At 56.5% G+C, this 17,957-nt stretch overlaps 9 protein-coding genes across 9 annotated transcripts; 6 read left to right on the top strand and 3 right to left on the bottom strand.

The window, feature by feature from the left end:
• Window positions 1-1,520: 1,520 nt before the first annotated feature.
• PG998_010504 (uncharacterized protein) lies at window positions 1,521-2,255 on the top strand (the record flags this gene model as incomplete). The annotated part of the gene is made up of 1 exon (XM_066877320.1): window positions 1,521-2,255. The coding sequence occupies one exon, from the start codon at window positions 1,521-1,523 to the stop codon at window positions 2,253-2,255; it is 735 nt and encodes a 244-aa protein (XP_066726374.1).
• A 419-nt stretch (window positions 2,256-2,674) lies between these two features.
• Window positions 2,675-3,622, bottom strand: PG998_010503 (uncharacterized protein; the record flags this gene model as incomplete). Its single annotated transcript, XM_066877319.1, has 2 exons — window positions 2,675-3,292; window positions 3,374-3,622. 2 exons carry the CDS (start codon window positions 3,620-3,622, stop codon window positions 2,675-2,677), a joined length of 867 nt encoding a protein of 288 aa, XP_066726373.1.
• A 1,388-nt stretch (window positions 3,623-5,010) lies between these two features.
• Window positions 5,011-5,464, top strand: PG998_010502 (uncharacterized protein; the record flags this gene model as incomplete). Its single annotated transcript, XM_066877318.1, has 2 exons — window positions 5,011-5,077; window positions 5,163-5,464. 2 exons carry the CDS (start codon window positions 5,011-5,013, stop codon window positions 5,462-5,464), a joined length of 369 nt encoding a protein of 122 aa, XP_066726372.1.
• Window positions 5,465-5,804: 340 nt separating this feature from the next.
• On the top strand, window positions 5,805-8,692 carry PG998_010501 (uncharacterized protein; the record flags this gene model as incomplete). The annotated part of the gene is given in 3 exon segments (XM_066877317.1): window positions 5,805-5,914; window positions 5,925-6,354; window positions 6,392-8,692. 3 exon segments carry the CDS (start codon window positions 5,805-5,807, stop codon window positions 8,690-8,692), a joined length of 2,841 nt encoding a protein of 946 aa, XP_066726371.1.
• A 737-nt stretch (window positions 8,693-9,429) lies between these two features.
• On the top strand, window positions 9,430-9,928 carry PG998_010500 (uncharacterized protein; the record flags this gene model as incomplete). Its single annotated transcript, XM_066877316.1, has 2 exons — window positions 9,430-9,711; window positions 9,839-9,928. 2 exons carry the CDS (start codon window positions 9,430-9,432, stop codon window positions 9,926-9,928), a joined length of 372 nt encoding a protein of 123 aa, XP_066726370.1.
• Window positions 9,929-10,304: 376 nt separating this feature from the next.
• PG998_010499 (uncharacterized protein) lies at window positions 10,305-10,802 on the bottom strand (the record flags this gene model as incomplete). Its single annotated transcript, XM_066877315.1, has 3 exons — window positions 10,305-10,379; window positions 10,465-10,671; window positions 10,701-10,802. Coding segments are annotated over 3 exons (384 nt in total), but the record flags the coding sequence as incomplete, so codon positions are not given.
• Window positions 10,803-11,369: 567 nt separating this feature from the next.
• On the top strand, window positions 11,370-12,309 carry PG998_010498 (uncharacterized protein; the record flags this gene model as incomplete). The annotated part of the gene is made up of 3 exons (XM_066877314.1): window positions 11,370-11,485; window positions 11,632-11,898; window positions 12,042-12,309. 3 exons carry the CDS (start codon window positions 11,370-11,372, stop codon window positions 12,307-12,309), a joined length of 651 nt encoding a protein of 216 aa, XP_066726368.1.
• Window positions 12,310-14,281: 1,972 nt separating this feature from the next.
• On the top strand, window positions 14,282-14,893 carry PG998_010497 (uncharacterized protein; the record flags this gene model as incomplete). The annotated part of the gene is made up of 2 exons (XM_066877313.1): window positions 14,282-14,438; window positions 14,514-14,893. 2 exons carry the CDS (start codon window positions 14,282-14,284, stop codon window positions 14,891-14,893), a joined length of 537 nt encoding a protein of 178 aa, XP_066726367.1.
• A 742-nt stretch (window positions 14,894-15,635) lies between these two features.
• PG998_010496 (threonine dehydratase I) lies at window positions 15,636-17,480 on the bottom strand (the record flags this gene model as incomplete). Its single annotated transcript, XM_066877312.1, has 2 exons — window positions 15,636-16,964; window positions 17,031-17,480. The coding sequence occupies 2 exons, from the start codon at window positions 17,478-17,480 to the stop codon at window positions 15,636-15,638; spliced, it is 1,779 nt and encodes a 592-aa protein (XP_066726366.1).
• Window positions 17,481-17,957: the final 477 nt, after the last annotated feature.

Genomic DNA, 17,957 nt, shown 5'->3' with positions numbered 1-17,957 from the left:
GACTAGTTGCGTCGGTGGCACACGTTACCAGCTCTCCGTCACGAACGGGTGTTTTTGGTCTTGCGAATTCGGGACGTGTCTTTCTACTCGGGGAACAAGGGGGTGTGATTGCTGCTCCTGGGTTGGTTCGTCTGCTTGGGCACTTGTATATATGCTGGCTGATCTTGAAGATACATGTCATAGAGTACCAGAGTTGACTAAAGTAGTTGGCTGCCTTCGCGTACGTGCTAGTGCTCGCGAACAGGCTCTTACAAGATATGATGGTTGACTGACCGCCGCCTGCGGCGTACCTTAGTGATTCATGCACGTGACGTACATTCTTAGAGGCTCATGGATGGGTTTTCTCATCCAGAGTCACTCAAGGAGAGTCACAAGCTGCAGACTACTTGCATCTCTTTCGGGGCTTCTAGAGTAATAGTCGAATCACTTGGCTAATCCTGGCTGGGCGTAGGTTGTTACGTGTCAATGGATAGCTGGAATAACAAGACGAATGAGGGTATAAAAATATAAGAAAGTTGTATAGTGCGATTGCGAAGAAGAGGACTGAAAGGGATCCCATCGACGAAGATTCCGGGTTGGGCTGAACAACATTTGCTCTTTCGACTTGCTGGACTCCAGCAGGAGCTGTGTGTCGTGCTCGGAGAGCGTGATCTCTTTTTATCGAGAGACAGGCAAGTCCTGTAGCGACACTCATCTCTGACGCGGCATCAACGCAGCGGGAGTTCAGCTTGAATTGGTATCTCAGAAGGCCAGTCTTGTCCATCCCTTTATTAATTTGATTTTTAATTCAGGTAGGTATTTTCCTGGCGATGAATGCTCAGAGATTATGGATACTTCGATGGCAATCAAGCGAAAGGTGAATCTGAGGTATGGGGATAGACGGTATAGACCAGTATTGTGATCGAATGCATGTATCTGTGTACGAGTGAATTTCCAAGACCTGCAGTTGCAAAGCTCCGAATGGAGCCCCTTACACTACATGGCCGTCGTAAAGAACCGAGTTCTCGGGCTTATGATGTATATGGGGAGTCACGTACCCGTAATGATCCGGTTCTAGTAAAAGATAGACCCGTTAAGGCTACAGTGGAAGACGGAAGACCACATACAAGACTCTACATATCTTTACCTGAGTCCGTTGGCAGAGCTGACTCAAGAGCCAGTCAATCATCGTTACTGATACAGCGTAGGCATTGCACTGTTGGTCGTGTGTATACTCAGAAGCGTACAAGCTATGGGAAGCTATACAAGAGCAAAGAATCATAATGCATCCCGGATACGCATCCCAACGTTGTTGCACGCAAGAGATATCGTGATCTGTAACGAGACATTGGCCAACTTCGACTATAAATTGTTGGAAGTCTATAGTTCAGCAAGCCAGGATTCTCTTCCATGAAAGCAGACAGCGAGAACATACAGGAGAAACAACTAGAGTAACTGAATAACAACATATCACAAACGGGCTCTACCGACAATATAAACCGAAAGATAAACCGAGGAAAAGCAAGTTCAACATACCAAAGATGACTTCATCAGGATACGGTGGCAGTGGTGGGGGATACTATGGTTCGGGCTATGGCCAGGGGCACCCTTCAGCAGCAGAAGCAGGTCCAGCCGACGAGCAGGGCCTTACAGCCGACGATCAGGCGGACATAGAAGCGGCCATGCGAGAGGGCACCTACGCCAACTCGATGGGCTACTTCAGCCAAAACGGGCGATGGATCGGCACCAGCACCGAGACGGTCAGCGTGCCGCCGGACGGGGTGCCGCGGCTCCCCAGCGACCCGGGCCAGATCTGGACGCACGAGTGGCGGACCGAGGACATCTCGCCGCACCGCCGCGCCGCGACGGCGCGGACCAACTACCGCGACCAGTTCGGGGAGGCGCCGCCGCCGAGGGCCTTCGCGCACTACGGCGGCCCCGACGACGACGGCCTCAGCACGTACGACTACCGCCGGCTGGACGGCACGCCCGCCGACGGCCGCGACGTCGGCGCGAGGGAGCGCAACGCCGACCGCTGGGCCAGCGAGTCGCTCGACCGCCACACCGTCCCGCGCAACTCCTGGTCCATCGAGTCGCACAGGCGGGGGGAGGCGGCCCACGCCGAGGAACAGGCGCGCCTGCAGGAGCAAAACCAGCACAGGATCAACGCCGCGGCAGGTCGGGGTGGGTATTTGCCGCCGGTAATCCATCAGCCCAACCCGCCGCAGGACCCGCCGCAGGACCAGCACCGTCGTCGCCGCCGCAGACACCATTAGTAGGCAGATGCGTAGAGCCGGCGAGCACATGCCCCTACTTCGCATAGCTCTTTGAGAATGCATTTAGACTTAGCAACCAAGATAGCATCAATATACTGGATAACTCATAACTGAACTGTTTGATTCATCCTGTCAGAAGTTAGCAGAAGCAGTGCATCTACCCCTAAAGGGATCGACGAGTCATTCGCGACATTGATCCGTTAACTATACAAGATCACTTGACGATGTTTGGTGGCGTCAGAATGCTGGTCGAAATTTGCACAGCCTTGAGTTCGGGTACAACACAATAAACTGAAATATTGGGACCACGCAAAGGTGAAAAGAGAAAAGCCGTGGTTGATTAAAGTAAGGGTATCTATCTATATTAAGGGGAAAACGTCGTGAATCGTCAAGACATACTAGCGGTTTCTTTCTCCCCTTCATCGGGTGGGCAAGAAGTGCTTCGAATCCTCCTCCTGCTGGGCAAAGGACTGGGGGAAGGCAGCGATGCCGGCGACAATACCAGCGGCCATGAAGATGACGGAGATGATGGACCAGATGACGCCCCAGCACTGGGAGGAGCCGCCGTAGCGCTTGGCGAAGACGCTGGCGTCGGAGCTGTTGACCTTGCGCAGGATGAGGTCGTCGCAGATGTCCCAGACGGAGTAGAGGCTCGACATGACGCCGATGAACAGGACGACGAAGCGCAGGGCCTCGGCGTGCACGATGAACCAGCAGGCGACGAGCAGGCCGACGGCCAGCAGCACCGTCAGGACGGTCAGCCAGTCGCGCTTGCCCCACCAGAGGGTCAGCAGGAAGCAGACGGCGAGCACCATGCTGGCGATCTTGCTCGCGACGATGTTGAAGCCGCAAAAGATGAGCAGCGCCCCGATCAGCGACGAGCCCAGGTAGCCCGCCGGCAGCGTGATGGCGCTCTTGCCGCCGACCATGTGGGTGACGCCGCCCTCGCGCGGGTCGAGCGAGATGGACTTGACCTTGCCGCCGGTCAGGACGGCGGTGATGGCGTGGCCGAACTCGTGGAACGCGATGACCAACATCTGTGCGAGGGGAAGATGATTAGTATATATATAAGACCTTAGTCATGAAAACGACAAAAGCAAAAAAATACATCAGCATACCTTGAAGGGCCAGAGACTCCACCGGATGTAGGGCAGGTTCCACAGCAGGGCGATGGCGACGACGTAGGCCGCGATGACGCCGAGGGTGACCTTCTGGGAGTCGCTGGTGACGGCCAGGTCGCGGCGGTGCAGGACGTCGCGGGAGGCGAGGTGAGCGACGCCGGGGCCGGCTGCGACCACGGCGGCTCGAGCGGTCCGGACCAGCTGCTCCACTGGGAGACTACCGGGTTTGACGATAAGCGGCGCCATACTATCTGTGCCTCTGTTTCTGTCTTCCAGGCAGTTTGTGATCTGTTTTGTCGTGGTACAATACAAACTCTGCAGGTTTCCAATCAATCAATCAATTTGCAAAGAGATGTGTAAAGGAGCGGGAAACGAATGTGGTAGGTGTTTTCAATAGGTCACTTGAATGGATGGAGAAAAGAGAGCAAGTGAAGGTATTTGCGAGGTTGACTGAAAATAGGCTGGGAGGTGCTTCTTCATTCATCCCATTCCTTGGCCCGGCAAAGCGGCATGGGCGAAGAAATGGTTGGCCTGGGCGGGCTGACGTGGACAGGACGAGAACAGCCACGCTTTGCCGTGCCGGGCAGCAAGAAAAAGGCGCTGAAACACGCCAGGTCATGGGGGTTGGGTGGCCTCCAGACCTCTCGGCAGGTGATCGCCTCTTCCTGATCGTCTACTGTTTGTGACTGCGCCCCTGTTTTTAGACGCCGGGTGCCGGGGCTGCGCAGAACCACGAGCCTACTCGGGGATCCTGAGTAACCTTACCCATGAAGCTACGGCTCCAGCATTACATCATTCTTCATGAATGCAACACTTTGGACACGACCTTTGCAAAAAGCTAGCTACAATGCACACATATGTATCATGCAGGGTCCAGGAAGCTGACGGGGATTAGTGGCGGCAGTTGACGGCTTGGCAGTGGCTCTGCTGCCCAACCACCCACCACCAGATGCTAAGTTTGGCATCTGCCCATTCCACTAGTGACTTACTTACTGTACACACGTTCGTCCGCGGGGCTCCGTCAGCGCCAAAAGCGACACGCAATCCGCACTCGTCAGATCGCGAAGGCGTATGCCCGCTGCCCTGCTTGCACAATACGAGGCTTATGTACCCAAGCTATTAGTAGACAGCGCGCCACTCCGCCTGCCCCCGAACATCTTCGGCTACTCGCCGCAGCCTCCACATCTCCGGGCCGTCGTCAATGGCCGGCCAGCCGAGATGCAGTATAGGTGCCTTAGTACTGTCAGTCTTCAGGTTATGCAATGCCCCGAGCCATCTCGCCTGTCTACAAGATGAAGTGACATGTGCAAAGTCAAGGGTCTGGCGGTGTGACCAGGTCCCTCGCTTGGCCCGGTGTTTGTGTAAGGCTGAAGAGATCTAGGGCATTGAGGGCTACATTACACCCATGGTTTGGAGGCTAGTATAGAACGAGAATCATATGGCGAGACGAACGAAGTACGACCAGCTCACATACATATAAGTGTCCGCGTTCCAGTTCTCGATGACTGACTCTTATTAGCCGGCGATCTTGAACGTAGCAGTTGTCCTGCCTTCTTCGCCATTGTATGTGAAAATGAGACCTGCATGTCGTATTTTGCTTTTCTTCATCTTCAGAGCCATTGCCGCTCGGAAACATGGGGGATCCCCCTTTCAGATCCAAAACTTCATCGCGGGGGCGCATCCTCACTCAAGCGACGGGTAGTAAGCAGCTCGAATGATATTTCGAACGTACTGTACCGTGACTTCCCACACGCGTTGACTAACTCGGGGACGAACATAAGTGCAGACCTAGACCTTGGTTACTCAGACGATTCGATTGCCTCCACCTGCCAAGCCACCCCTTCCAGCTACCAGGTCTTCCCCTCGGTGCCGTGGACGGTCTGCAGCGACTACCAGACGGCCTTCAACCTGACCAAGACCAGCGACGGCGGCGCCGAGCTGCGGCTCTCGTACCAGCCCCAGCCGGGCACGTTGATTAATGGCACGCACAAGATCCCGTCCGACCAGATCGTCTGGATCAACCAGGAGTCGCCGAATGGAAAGGTGCAAGTCTACGATGGTCCGACAAGCTTTACCGTAGACACATAAGGGGAGGTGATTTGGCCGGGATGGCGTTGCGCGTAGGCGATGGGATTCAGATAGCAAGAGGCATGCCAATTGGATTAGTGAAGCTCCGAGTCTCTGATGAATGGTGAAGCAATGACGCAGCTACGGGATGGTTGACCAAGAGAGCTCCGTTTTGCCGGGTACGACCGCTTTATTGTCATGTCCCAATCGGCCAACCATCAGCTCTCATGTGCCCGCGCGCTCAAGTCGGCCCATTTCCAGCAGCCAGATTGCAGCAACAAGACAGGACGTACAATTCATTGTTTTCAAAATCAAGACGCCACGCTTGCCTTGTCGCTATGAGCGTCAACACAGCTTCGTCATGTCCTCGACAGCAGCCGCAGCAGCCTCGACCTTGACGCGCCCGAGGATTGCCATCACCATTGTCTCCGCCGTCGCCGCTGTATCCATCTCGGGCTACTGCATCTACCAGTACTACCAGGCCTCCGAGCCTACCGCAACGGGCCCAACCGGCCTGCACCGCAGCAATGCCGTTCGTCGAAACCGTCGCCCCTCCCCTGCGCCCCGATGACTCCTCCGAGTCGGATGGCCAACCCCAAGGAGACGAGAACGCCGATACGAACAACCACACTCTCCCCCTTCTAGGCCCTCTGAACGACGATGATTGGTACAGCGACCCCTCCTCGGCTCCCCGACAGCGAACCGGCGAGAACATAGTGACCCTGCTGTTCCGAGTTTCCGAGGACAATGCCCGTCGCAATGCTTACGTCCATCGCGGATGCCAGTGCAATGGCTGCGGCATGGTCCCCATCCGTGGCATCCGCTACCGCTGCGCCAACTGTACCGACTTCGACTTGTGCGAGGTCTGCGAATCTCAAGGTCTTCACATCAAAACCCACGTCTTCTACAAGGTCCGCGTTCCTGCGCCCCCCCTTTGGCCCTCGTCAGATCCAGCCTGCCTGGTATCCCGGCGATCCAGACAGCGCCCTTCGCAGTCTCCCACGCCACCTGCTTGCCAAATGGGCCAACGAGACGGGCTTCGAGCGTGTCGAGCTGGACGCCTTCTGGGAACAGTGGACTTTCATTGCCAACACGGAGTGGAGAGATGACCCTACTGGACTATGCCTGGCCATGGATCGTAAGACTTTCGAGCGTTGCCTGGTACCTTCAGGGGGTTATCAACACACGACTCCCAACCTGATCCACGACCGCATGTTTGCATTCTACGACACCAACAAGGACGATCTGATCGGCTTTGAAGAGTTCCTTCACGGTGTCTCGTACCGAAAGCGCAAGGACAAACTCAAAAGGACATTCGAAGGTTACGATATCGACGGTGACGGCTTTGTCAGCCGCAAGGACTTTCTTCGCATGTTCCGAGCATACTACGTACTCTACAAGCAGATGCATCGCGACATACTAGAGGGCCTGGACGACCACATGATGGCATCAACCGAGGTCCAACAACTCGTCAGCAGCAGAGCTCCCCTGAGTAGTTTGTTCGGCCGGGAAGGTAGAGTGCCCCCGGCGGATCACTCGCGACCCATGGAAGGCAAGGTCTTCAGTTCCAACGGCGAAGTCAACATCCACGATGGCAAGTTCGGCGTCACCAACCGAGACAAACCCGACACCTCTAGCCGGGAGGATATCCTCAGCGGCCTGTTCGCTCGCAACACGAATCAGAGTTTCTTCACCGAATCCTTCAGCTCCTCTTCCCGGCACCCTCGCTCCAGCAATGCGGATTCTAGATATTTGTCTGGAATCACCAGCCCGCCTCAAAATATCGTGGACCTCGAATCCCTCGTTAACGGCGACTACAGCCAGCTCAATGATATAATCGCATCTATTAGAAGTGATGACGTCTCTCACCGACCCGCGATGGATGATACTGGCAGCGCCTCGTCAGACGACCAGGACCACTCCTCCCATGACGGCGATGCGGACCCACTGGAGCCCGAAATCCGCTTTGGCGATTCCAGAGGCTCTATCAGATACATCAATGGCACCACCACCCGGCGCACTGCTACCATCACTCGCGTCCCCCACCCGAATGGCCCGGCTAACAGCCAAAGACTGGGCAATGAGAGACGTCGCAGAGTCCAGACCCGACGACAGATTCTCGACCGATGGAAGCGACGACAGTTCTACCTGGACGTCGAAGAGGGTGCTCTTCCTCCGCAAGGCTGGGATGAGAATGAGGACATACTGGAAAGCCTCAATGGTGTTGCGGAATCATCCAAGTCTGCCCAGCCAGCTCCTTCGCCCCGTTCCAGATCCTCCTCCAAGGTTCGCTTTGCCGAAGACACTGACGATTTCGATATCCGGTCCAACCCATCTACCTCGTCGCGCAGTGTGCCCGAGAGATGGGGCGGCATGGAGATTCCCGATGCCGAGCGCGATGCCGCCAAAGAGATCCTGTATCAAGTTACGCAACAAGCCTTCAACGAGCTTTTGGACGATATCTTCAAGAAGGCCGAGGATTTGGCCATAAGGTGTGCCGAAACCCGCGCGGAGCGCAACAAGTATCGCCACCTCTTCGAAAGCCTGGAAGTGGATTCCGTTACGACGCCGCCGGATGATGAAGCCGTCTCTGGTCCCATCGTGCGGCCGGCGCCGCAGCAGGAGACCCTGGAAGAGTTACTGGAAGTTAGTGGCTACTCGGTCGAACCCGCTCCTGAGCACAACGAATCACCTCAGCCTGAGCCCGAAGAGGAGAATCCCTCTAACGGCGCTGACGATGCCCATGTTAGCACCGAGCACCAATCTGACCCGACACCCACGCAGGCGACGTTTGCGCAGCCTACGGGCACGGGCATGGTATCCTACCGTGACCCGACCATGCCTCAGTTCCGCCCCAATGATGCGGCTGAGCTGCTTCTCCAACAGGAAGCTTCCCATGGCGAGGCTACAAACGAGCCCAATCAAACCAGTTCAAACGAATACAAGAACACGCAACAGGCGTGGGCGGAAGAGGACGAGGAGGAAGAGAACGACAAGAGCAACAACAACACGGCTAGCAGCAGCAACAGCAATAACGCGGGAAAGCAGCCCGAGCAACCCATCACGGACGCCATGCTGGAGACGTGGAAGCGGCTCGACCTGGCCGAAGAGGAGGCCAAGAGGCGCGGGGGCTGGGGCAAACTCAGCTTCCGCGAGTTCGAGGACATCTACCGCGAGCACGAGTTCCAGGACAGCACCCGCAACCGCCTGGACTACCTAGGCAGCTGGATCGATTTCTGCATCCCCTAGCAACGGCTGCCGTTCAAGGATCAGCGCTAGAGGTTGCGAAACCCGTGCTACGCCGGAGGGTCACACAACTGGAACACGTGGAAGAGGAAGTGACGGAGGATGAAGATGGGCAATAGGGAGATGGGTATGAGGGAGGTGATGAAAAGAATTCGGACCTGGAAGGGATGAATGCATAGATACCAAGGAAGGACATGAATAGAGAAGGGAGCGTGTTTGGACTGTATGATATAGATGTGGCAAAAGCGAGGGCTAGAAAGGAGCTTCGGTCGGGTATACATATACTGCATACGCAGTCCAGCGGCAATCCCATAAAGATAACTGATTTCTCTAATACTGTCTTCTCCAAATGTCTGTGGTATGCACAATGCGTCTGATTCTCAGCATGGTACTATTTATTGCATGGTGGAGCTGTATCAACCATAAGCCGGTGAACAGAGTTCAGATTTTATTTTCTTTATAGTTACCAAAGTTTGTCAACACTGCTTGAAGCTCATCACTGCGAACTGAGCCGACGACAACTCCGGGCTACAGCGCTTTTCGGGTTAGGTGCATATCGCGAGCGCCGGGTGGCAGCTTATCGGGGAGCTTAGTTTTTCCGGTACAGCTAGATCGGCCCATGCCGGGAGAGAGAGACTTTGGGCAATTGCAATTGAATTCAATCCAACCAACGCCGGACGGCACCCCCTCAAAAAATACGAGACCAATATACGACGACTACGACGACGACGACGACGACCATGTGCAACCCCTCGAGCGCCCGGTCGACCATGTCGCTCCTCTCCTCGTCCCTGCGGGCCATGTCCCTCGCCTCCCGCCCCGCCGCCTTCCGCGCGGCTTGCACCACCAAGCTGCAGCAGCAGCAGTCGGTGCGATCCATCTCCCAGGCGGTCCTGCGGTCGGCCTCGCGACCTACCACGACGACGGCGGCCAAGGCGCTGCTGCTGCCTACGATACAGCAGCAGCAGACGCGGGGGATGAAGGTGCACAGCTCGGTCAAGAAGCGGTGCGAACACTGCAAGGTACGTCACGGGAATGGGAGGACATGCATTTCGGTTTTGCATTTGGATAGAGAATCTCAATGGGGCTTGGGAAACTTACGGGGAAAACAAACAAGAGATACGAAGACTGACCATGGTTGCTTTCCAGGTGGTGCGCAGGAAGACGAACAAGAGACATCGGGGTTATCTGTACATCATCTGCAGCTCGAACCCGCGACACAAGCAGCGCCAGGGATAGATTGGGGCTGGTGGGTTTGATAGAGGAGTTGACGGACCGACGCTGAACTCGGAGCGTGGACGATATCCCCGGAAGACCAATGCCTCAAAACTCCTCGGAAGACGGACGACCGCATCCAGACGGGGTTGCCACGTTGGGGACGTCATGGACATGTAACAACAGTCGCGGTAGACTCGCAGCAGAGCATATTGCTAGGGCAGGCATGACGCGGCAGCATTGGGCGTTGAGCGAAAGAGACATCAGACAACATAACACGATGGGACGGACGGGCGCCTCGTAGACGACGGGTGACCTGAAGCTGTAACAATTGTATATTTCCTCTCTCTCTGCACGGGAGGACACCCACCATCTCCAGACTGCCCGCGTGATCCGAATCCTACATGCCACCAATATACCTCTCCATGGCCTCCCACTCGGTTTTGCCCGTGGACAAGAGATATCTAATGTGACCCTGTGTTTTCGCGAGATCAGCTTAAGACGCCCCCCGCTCGCTCCCTTGATGCTGGCTGCGTGAAAGAAAGCTTGAGGTGACTTACCAGGTCCGTGACGCCGCGGTGCCGCTCAAACTCGGCGCGCGCGAAGCTGCGGGTTTCGGCCTTGGTCGTGGCGTCCTTGATCGGGGCGGTGCCCCGCAGGACGGTTCGGTATAACGCCAGGACTTTGGTTCTTTGGAGGAACTGTTGGTATGATGATTCCCCGTACTTAGTATCATGCATGGGGCTTTTCTTCTGCAAAGTGCCTGCCTGCCTGGGGTTTGTATAGGTATACGTACGTGCTCCAAGCTCAGGGTCGCGCCGAGGCGTTTACTGCGCGGCGCCTCGGTCGCATAGCTTCTCAGGGTGGGTGGGATTCCTCCACACGGTGATAGAGGCGACCTGCATCCTCCTACCAGGGAGGAGGAGGAGGTGACCCGGCTTATTGCCGTTGGGCAGCGCATTTGTCCAAGGCGGGGGATGATGAGATTCGCCCGTTCAAGGCATTGGATGTGCTTTACCAAAACTGTTATTATTTCCCAAGTCAAGGCATATAGTAGGTAACAAAGTGCCAATGGCCTAAGCTGAGTCGGGGACGGGCGATGATGGTCGTCGACCAGCTGCTAAATCACTACTACTAACCTACTAAATCCTGGAAAAAGAAAATGGAGCTGGGGGCACACACACATGGCGAACGTGGGGGGTTATGCGTCTACTGGGGTGGGTGGAGACGTGGATGTTCGAACTGATGCGCTTCCAGAGAGAAGAGATGCAGCTGCAAGTGCTCTTGACGATTCCAACATTGTTATTTCAGAAGTTATAGGATACATTTCACATAACTTCCCATACTTGTGTGTATTTCGTCTTGGTAACAAGGACCCCCACCCCACGTCGGAGGAAAGCAACAACAACACGCGACAAGCGAGCAGTCGGTCAGTTCAGTTCGCCAACTCACACTCACACACGCCATGGCGACGGCTGCTGCCAGCACGAGACAGAAGCGCAAGCGCGGCGCCCCCACGCCCATCGAGCTGGTGAACAAGAAGGACGACGCGCAGTTCATCGCCGACCATCTACGCCCTCGGTAATGTTCTTTCTTTTTTTATTTACCTACTTTGCCCTCCTCCTCCTCATGCCCAAATCCCCCCCTTTGACTAACCGCCACCGCCGCCCGCAGCCCCGACTGGACCGCGTGGGCGCACCCCCGACGCAAGCGGCGCACGCCCTCAGCCTGGTCGGGGCGCCGCGCCTGGGCGAGGCCGACCTGGCGGCGTGCTACGCGCTGGTCGAGGAGACGAGCCGGGCCGACTACGAGGGCTCGGCCGCGGGGTGGAAGCCGGCGCAGAAGCGGGCCGAGATGCGGTCGCCCGAGCTCCGGTACCTCCTGGTCCGCCGCGGCGACGAGATCCGCGGCTTCACCTCGCTCATGCCGACGTACGAGGAGGGGCAGGCGGTCGTTTACTGCTACGAGATCCACCTCAAGCCGGAACTGCAAGGGTAGGTCTTTTTTTCCGTCGTCGTTGCCGTCGTCTTCTTCTTGTTTACTTTTGTTTCGGTTCCCCCCCTCCCCCATTCCTCCTATACCTGATAGAATGGAAGAGAGAGAAAACTCACGCTCGCTCTATCTTAATCTACGACAGGACCGGGCTGGGACGGCAGCTCCTCGAGTACCACGAGCAGGTGGCGCGGCACACGCCGACGGTGGACAAGGTGATGCTGACGTGCTTCCTGAGCAACGAGGGCGCGCTCGCCTTCTACCGGAAGCTGGGGTTCGAGAAGGACGACATATCGCCGGAGCCGCGCAGGCTGCGGTTCGGCAAGGTCTTCGTGCCCGACTATGTGATTATGAGTAAGGCTGTGGTCAACGAGGCGGCGGCGGCAGCAGAAGCAGCGGCAACAACTTCATGACATACGTCACAATACACCGTTGCTCTCTCCTCTCTCGATGAACGGAAGAACCAATCAGACCATTTGTAATTTATGTATGGATGCTGCGGCAGGCGACTTTGACGCTGATTGGTTTTGATGTATGTGCATCATACTTTCGATCGTCAGCTAGATGGGCGTGAGTGGGTGGTTTACGTGAGAACCCCGCCATCGTCACCTCCTCTTCCTTTGGGCATGATTGGAGGCTTGTTGTATATACAGACTCGGAACAAGCTGTCAAGATCAAGAAAGCGTGCGTTCGGCCACGCCCAATCCTGTAGGATGAAGCGAAGAGGAAGAGCGGATCTCGGACCCCATGCCGTAATTTCGCAATTGCTGCAGGAGTGATTGGTGGGGTTCGAGACCCTGACGCCATGTCATCTGCATCTTGAGGGAATTTCTTGGCGAGCATCGCTCATGTCCTACGTTATGTACGGTCATCGGTGTGCGTTGTGCATGAGAGTATGAGTAAGCGGACGGTCGAAAGGAGTCGCACAGCATATCCAAGGCTACCCACCTACTACACCCATCTCTTGCTTCTTGAATGAGTGGAAGACTGGCTGGCTGCTGGCCATGGTCAGAAAAGACGGCCTAGAAGAGACGACTAAAATTGCTTTCATCAGCCCTAGGACGCTAAAACGCGACGGCGACTGGGGGCTAGGCTAGACTGCTATTTTGAATTCCGCGCTGCTGAAGTCCCCTAAACCCCTACATTTTTTTCAGCGGGTCGCGGTTGGTTCGCCAGCTTCGCTACCATCGCTCAGCCTCAGCTCGAGAGCTGTTCCCTCCCCTAGTCCTGCACAACAATGCTTATTAGCTGTGCTCCGTCTGTGATTCGACGGTGGTTTGGGGGACTGCCAGCGTGCAGCGCAGATCGACACCACTTGGCCGAAAAAGAACGAGAAAGTGCCCTTTCTAGTACTGCATCTTTTCGTTAGTCTGGCAGTCAGGTCGATAATGATATGTACACGAACGGCACCGATCTTCAGTGCCTACACACGCTTTTATGTATGATCATCGGCGTCGTGTGGTGCAGCAGCAGGAAGCGAAGGAGTCAGCAACACAGCCTCATCACACACAAGACATGCCCCAGATTCCAGAACAGCTCGCATCATCCCAAAAATACACTGCCTTGAAACTGACTCGCAGCCTTCCTCCCCCATCCATGCACGCAGGTACGACACTGTCTGGCTGGTCTGACTGTACCCGGTATACTTTCTCGGCATTGACCGTGTCCACTTCACCTCCTCTCATAGCATCACCAACTAGACGGATATTCCACACGTATCGCAACCCGAGAGAATTGCTTGCCGGATACCCGCCCTCATGATAATCCACGTGGAAAGCAGTTGGCAATTGGCCTGCTGCTACATAGGTAGGGTGTCATTTCCGTGATTGGACGCATGGGGCAAGTATACGGTGAGATACATAATCGTTACCACCCTGCTAATAAAAGTACCGATCGACGCTGGGATGCGATGACAAGGAGGCAGCGGCTGCCTGTTTGCCTAATGGGCTTGGGAAACATGGCTCGCTCGTACCTTACCACATTTCAGCTGTGCCTCTTTTCCCTTCGTTCTTTCAGCCCCCGGGCGAGACTAGGTAGACGGCGGCGCGGAAAGCAAAGTCAGCCCAAGGCAATGTAATACTAATAATAATAATAATAAATGCAGTCGCGCCCCCCCAGCAACTACACATTCCTTTCCCATCCTTTGTCGTCTGCTGTCGCCTGCGTTTCTGAACGTCTTCTTCTTCTTCTTCTTCCAATTGCCACTTACACTCCTCCAAGCAGATCAGCTGCAGCAGTCTATACTGAATTATTTCTTTTTTTGTTGCTGCTTGGTGTTAGCATCGTCGCCTCTACAGCATTCGTATATCCTGCCTCGCAACACACACACACACAACCTCCCTTTCTCTCTCACATACAGTCTTACCAGCACAACACCCCACCAAGATGTCGGAGCAACAACAATACCAGAACCAGGCGCCGATGCAGCCGATGCACCAGCCGATGTCCGTCCAGCCAGTCACGGGCGGCGAGTGGCAGAACAGCCTGTGCAACTGCTCGCCATGCCAGAGCTGTGTCCTGGGCACCTTCGTGCCGTGCCTCTGTAAGTAACCCTCGCTCCTCCTCTTCTGCCGCCTGTTATTGTCTATCGAACTAACTGGACTTCCCCCAAAAACAGTGATCGGCAAGACGGCCGACCGCATGCGCGACCCGACGATGGCGACGTCGGACCTGCTGAACAGCGAGTGCATGATCCACGGCCTCCTGACGTGGTTCACGGGCTGCGGCTGGATCTACGCCATGATGAAGCGGACCGAGATCCGGGACCGGTTCGGCATCCCCGGCAGCGCCTTCGGCGACTGCTGCACCTCGTACTGGTGCCCCTGCTGCGCCGTCATCCAGCAGGACAACGAGGTCAAGTCGCGCCTGCCCGTCCCCGGCGCCGGGCCCATCGACAACCAGTACCAGGCACCGCCGCCTATGAACGACATGCCGTCCCCGCCGCCCGCACCCCACTATAACAACAACACTAAGGAGGGGGGTGCCGGCTATCAGTAGGAAGGAAAGGACGTCCCGGCTGCTCCGACTCGGGCGACTAGGATCAGACAGGACTTGATGCGTTCCATTGAGAAGTAATGGGTGTATGGATAATGAGATGGCGGTGGAATGATGGGGTTTTTTTCTTTCTTTCCAATTTTTTGCTTTTTGGGGGAGGGTATTTTCTTCCTCTTTTCGATACCTCTTACAGCGTTAATAACCCCTCGAAACCACCGTACACAGACAAACAAAATCAATACACCACGAGATCATGCCTTCTCTGAACGGTGCTTCCGCTGGTAGAGACTTATCTCGTCTCCGCTTCTCCATCTGTCTTTTCCGAGTCTGGGGAGCATCGGTTCGTACCCCTAAACCGGATGCATTGAGCCGCGTACTTGAGTCGCACCCCCGAAAATGTCGAGATAGGGATGGGATAGCCGATGGGCAATGAAGACTGAATACATGGTCAGGAAGATGATTCACAGTTGAATGCGATGGTGGTTTCGATTTATTAACGCTAAAGAGGTATCGAATGAGAAAAGAAACCCATGTTCGTGCGCGCCCCCCAAAAGACCGACCCAAAACTCCTGAAAGAAGACTCTTCTGAACAAGTCTCCTGAAATCTACGTTATGTGTGCGTGCTTTGTATCTAGATTTGGTTCCCTATCCTTTTTTATGCATCTCTCTATGATAGATTGATTGTGAGTTTTTGTTGTTGTCGTTATTGTTGTTGTTTGTTGGGTGTGTCTCGGATCATCTTTTCTCAGTCGGCACGGAGGAACGTCTTGAAGACCGGGTCGTCGGTGCAGTCCTTGTAGGGGTAGCCGATCTGCTTGAGGAACTTCTCGAGCTCGTGGACCTCGGGGCACTGGATGCCGGCGACGATCTCGCCGACGTCGCCGCCGCTGTTGCGGTACTGGAACAGGCTGATGTTGTAGTCGGTGCGCAGCGTCAGCAGGAACTTCTGCAGGGCGCCCGGCCGCTCGGGGAAGGTGAACATGTAGACGCGCTCGTCGGCGACGGCGGAGCGGCCGCCCACCAGGTAGCGGATGTGCGACTTGGCCAGCTCGTTGCCCGAGAGGTCCGTCACCGTCATGCCCGAGCCGTCGGCGCCGATGCGGTCCGTGAGGCGCTGCAGCTCCGTGGCGCGCTGGCTCGCGGGCGCCAGCAGCGAGATGCCCACCAGCACGTCGGCGACGTCGTCGCGGCTGTGGCGGTACGAGAACTCGGTCACGTTGTGCGGCATGATGCAGTCGATGAGCTCGGCGAAGGCCCCCGGGCGCTCGGGGATGCGCACCGACAGCAGCACCTCCTTGCCCTCGCCGAGGGTGGCGCGCTCGCCCACGAAGCGCAGGCGGTCGAAGTTCATGTTGGCGCCGCTCAGCACGGCGACGAGCGACCGGCCCACGTCGCTCGACGGGTGCTGCCCCACCCACTTCTTGAGCCCCGCCACGGCCAGCGCCCCCGCCGGCTCCACGATGGACCGCGTGTCCTCGAAGACGTCCTTGATGGCGGCGCACGTCTCGTCCTTGCTCACCTGCACGATCTCGTCGACGACGTCCTGGCACACGCGGAACGTCTCCTCGCCGACCGTCTTGACGGCGGCGCCGTCGGCGAAGAAGCCGACGTCCTTCAGCACGACGCGCTCCCCCTTGGCGAGGGACTGGGCCATGGCGTTGGCGTCGTCCTGCTCGACGCCGATGATCTTGACGTGGGGGTACATGCGGCGGACGTAGACGCCGATGCCGGCGATGAGGCCGCCGCCGCCGACGCAGCAGAAGATGGCCTCGGTCTTGTTGAGGTTGGTCTGGCCCAGCAGCTCCGAGGCGATGGTGCCCTGGCCGGCGATGACGTAGGGGTCGTCGAAGGGCGGGATGTTGATGAGCCCGTGGCTGCGCTCGAGGCGCTGGCACTCGGCCTTGGCCGTGTCGAAGTCGGGCCCGTGCAGCACGACGGTGCCGCCCAGCCGCGACACGTTGGCGTGCTTGATGCTGGGCGTGCCCTCGGGCATGACGATGGTGGCGGGGATCTTGAGCTTGCGGGCCGAGTAGGCGACGCCCTGGGCGTGGTTGCCGGCGCTGCAGGCGATGACCTTTTGTTTGGGTGGTGTCAGCGTTTCTGTTTGTTTCCTCCAGACCTAGGCCGTTGCTTCGCTTACTCCTTTCCAGCTCTGCTCTGGCGGCAGATGGGCCATCTTGTTGTAGGCGCCCCGCAGCTTGAAGCTGAAGACGGGCTGCATGTCCTCACGCTTGAGCAAGACATTGCAATCCAGCCGCCTGGATAGCATGATGGCCGGGGTCAAGGGCGTCCTTTCGCAGACGTCGTACACGCGGCTTGTGTTGATCAGGCGGACGTAGTCCGGGTGGCCGTTGGGCAGGAGGTAGTCCTCGGGGACGAGGGGCTTGGTGCTGGGCGCCCTCGGGGGCGAAGTGGAATTGACGGTGTACTCGGTCAGGGCGAGGCCGGATATGGAGGGCGTGCGACGGCCGTTGCTGTTGCCGTTGCCGTTGACGCTGGTCGTAGTGGTGCCGTTGGTCTGCGGCTCTTGGTGGGGGGTTGTGCCGTTGGTCAGGACGGCACCATCCGTCGGTGCTGCCGTTGAGGCCATTGTGAGACAGAGAGTGTGTGCTCGTTGACAGGGGCCGGAACAAGCCGAGAGACGGGAGGAGCTGGCTGGTGATTTGACAAGAGCAAAAATGGTGTAACGGAACAGAATGGCAGATGATGTATGAGTCTATGAATAAGTAGTACCTAATGGGATATGTTGACGACGGCCCATTTGGATTTATTGTCCGTCTGCTTGACTCGTTCAACGGCCCGTCGCCCGAGTTCGGCGCAGGTTCTGGGAATTTTCCATTTTGAAGTGGGGCAATGCAGTGTAAGCTTGCAGAGAGCCAGGGTCGAGCCGGAGAGTCATGGAGGGGCAATTCGGGTTATTATTTTAATATTCCCAACTAATATTATGCATGCAAGCTGGACAATGAGCAAGTTCGTAGCAGCTAGATCTGTATTGGAAATCGGTTCATCAAAGACAATCTTCATGACGATATCTATCAATGGCAGCATGCTCCAGACTCCAAGAGCT

Source organism: Apiospora kogelbergensis, assembly GCF_038363985.1.
Source record: "Apiospora kogelbergensis strain CBS 113332 chromosome Unknown utg000007l_segment0_segment0, whole genome shotgun sequence".
Taxonomy (NCBI): Eukaryota; Fungi; Ascomycota; class Sordariomycetes; order Amphisphaeriales; family Apiosporaceae; genus Apiospora; species Apiospora kogelbergensis.
This window is presented reverse-complemented; position numbering and strand designations above follow the sequence as displayed.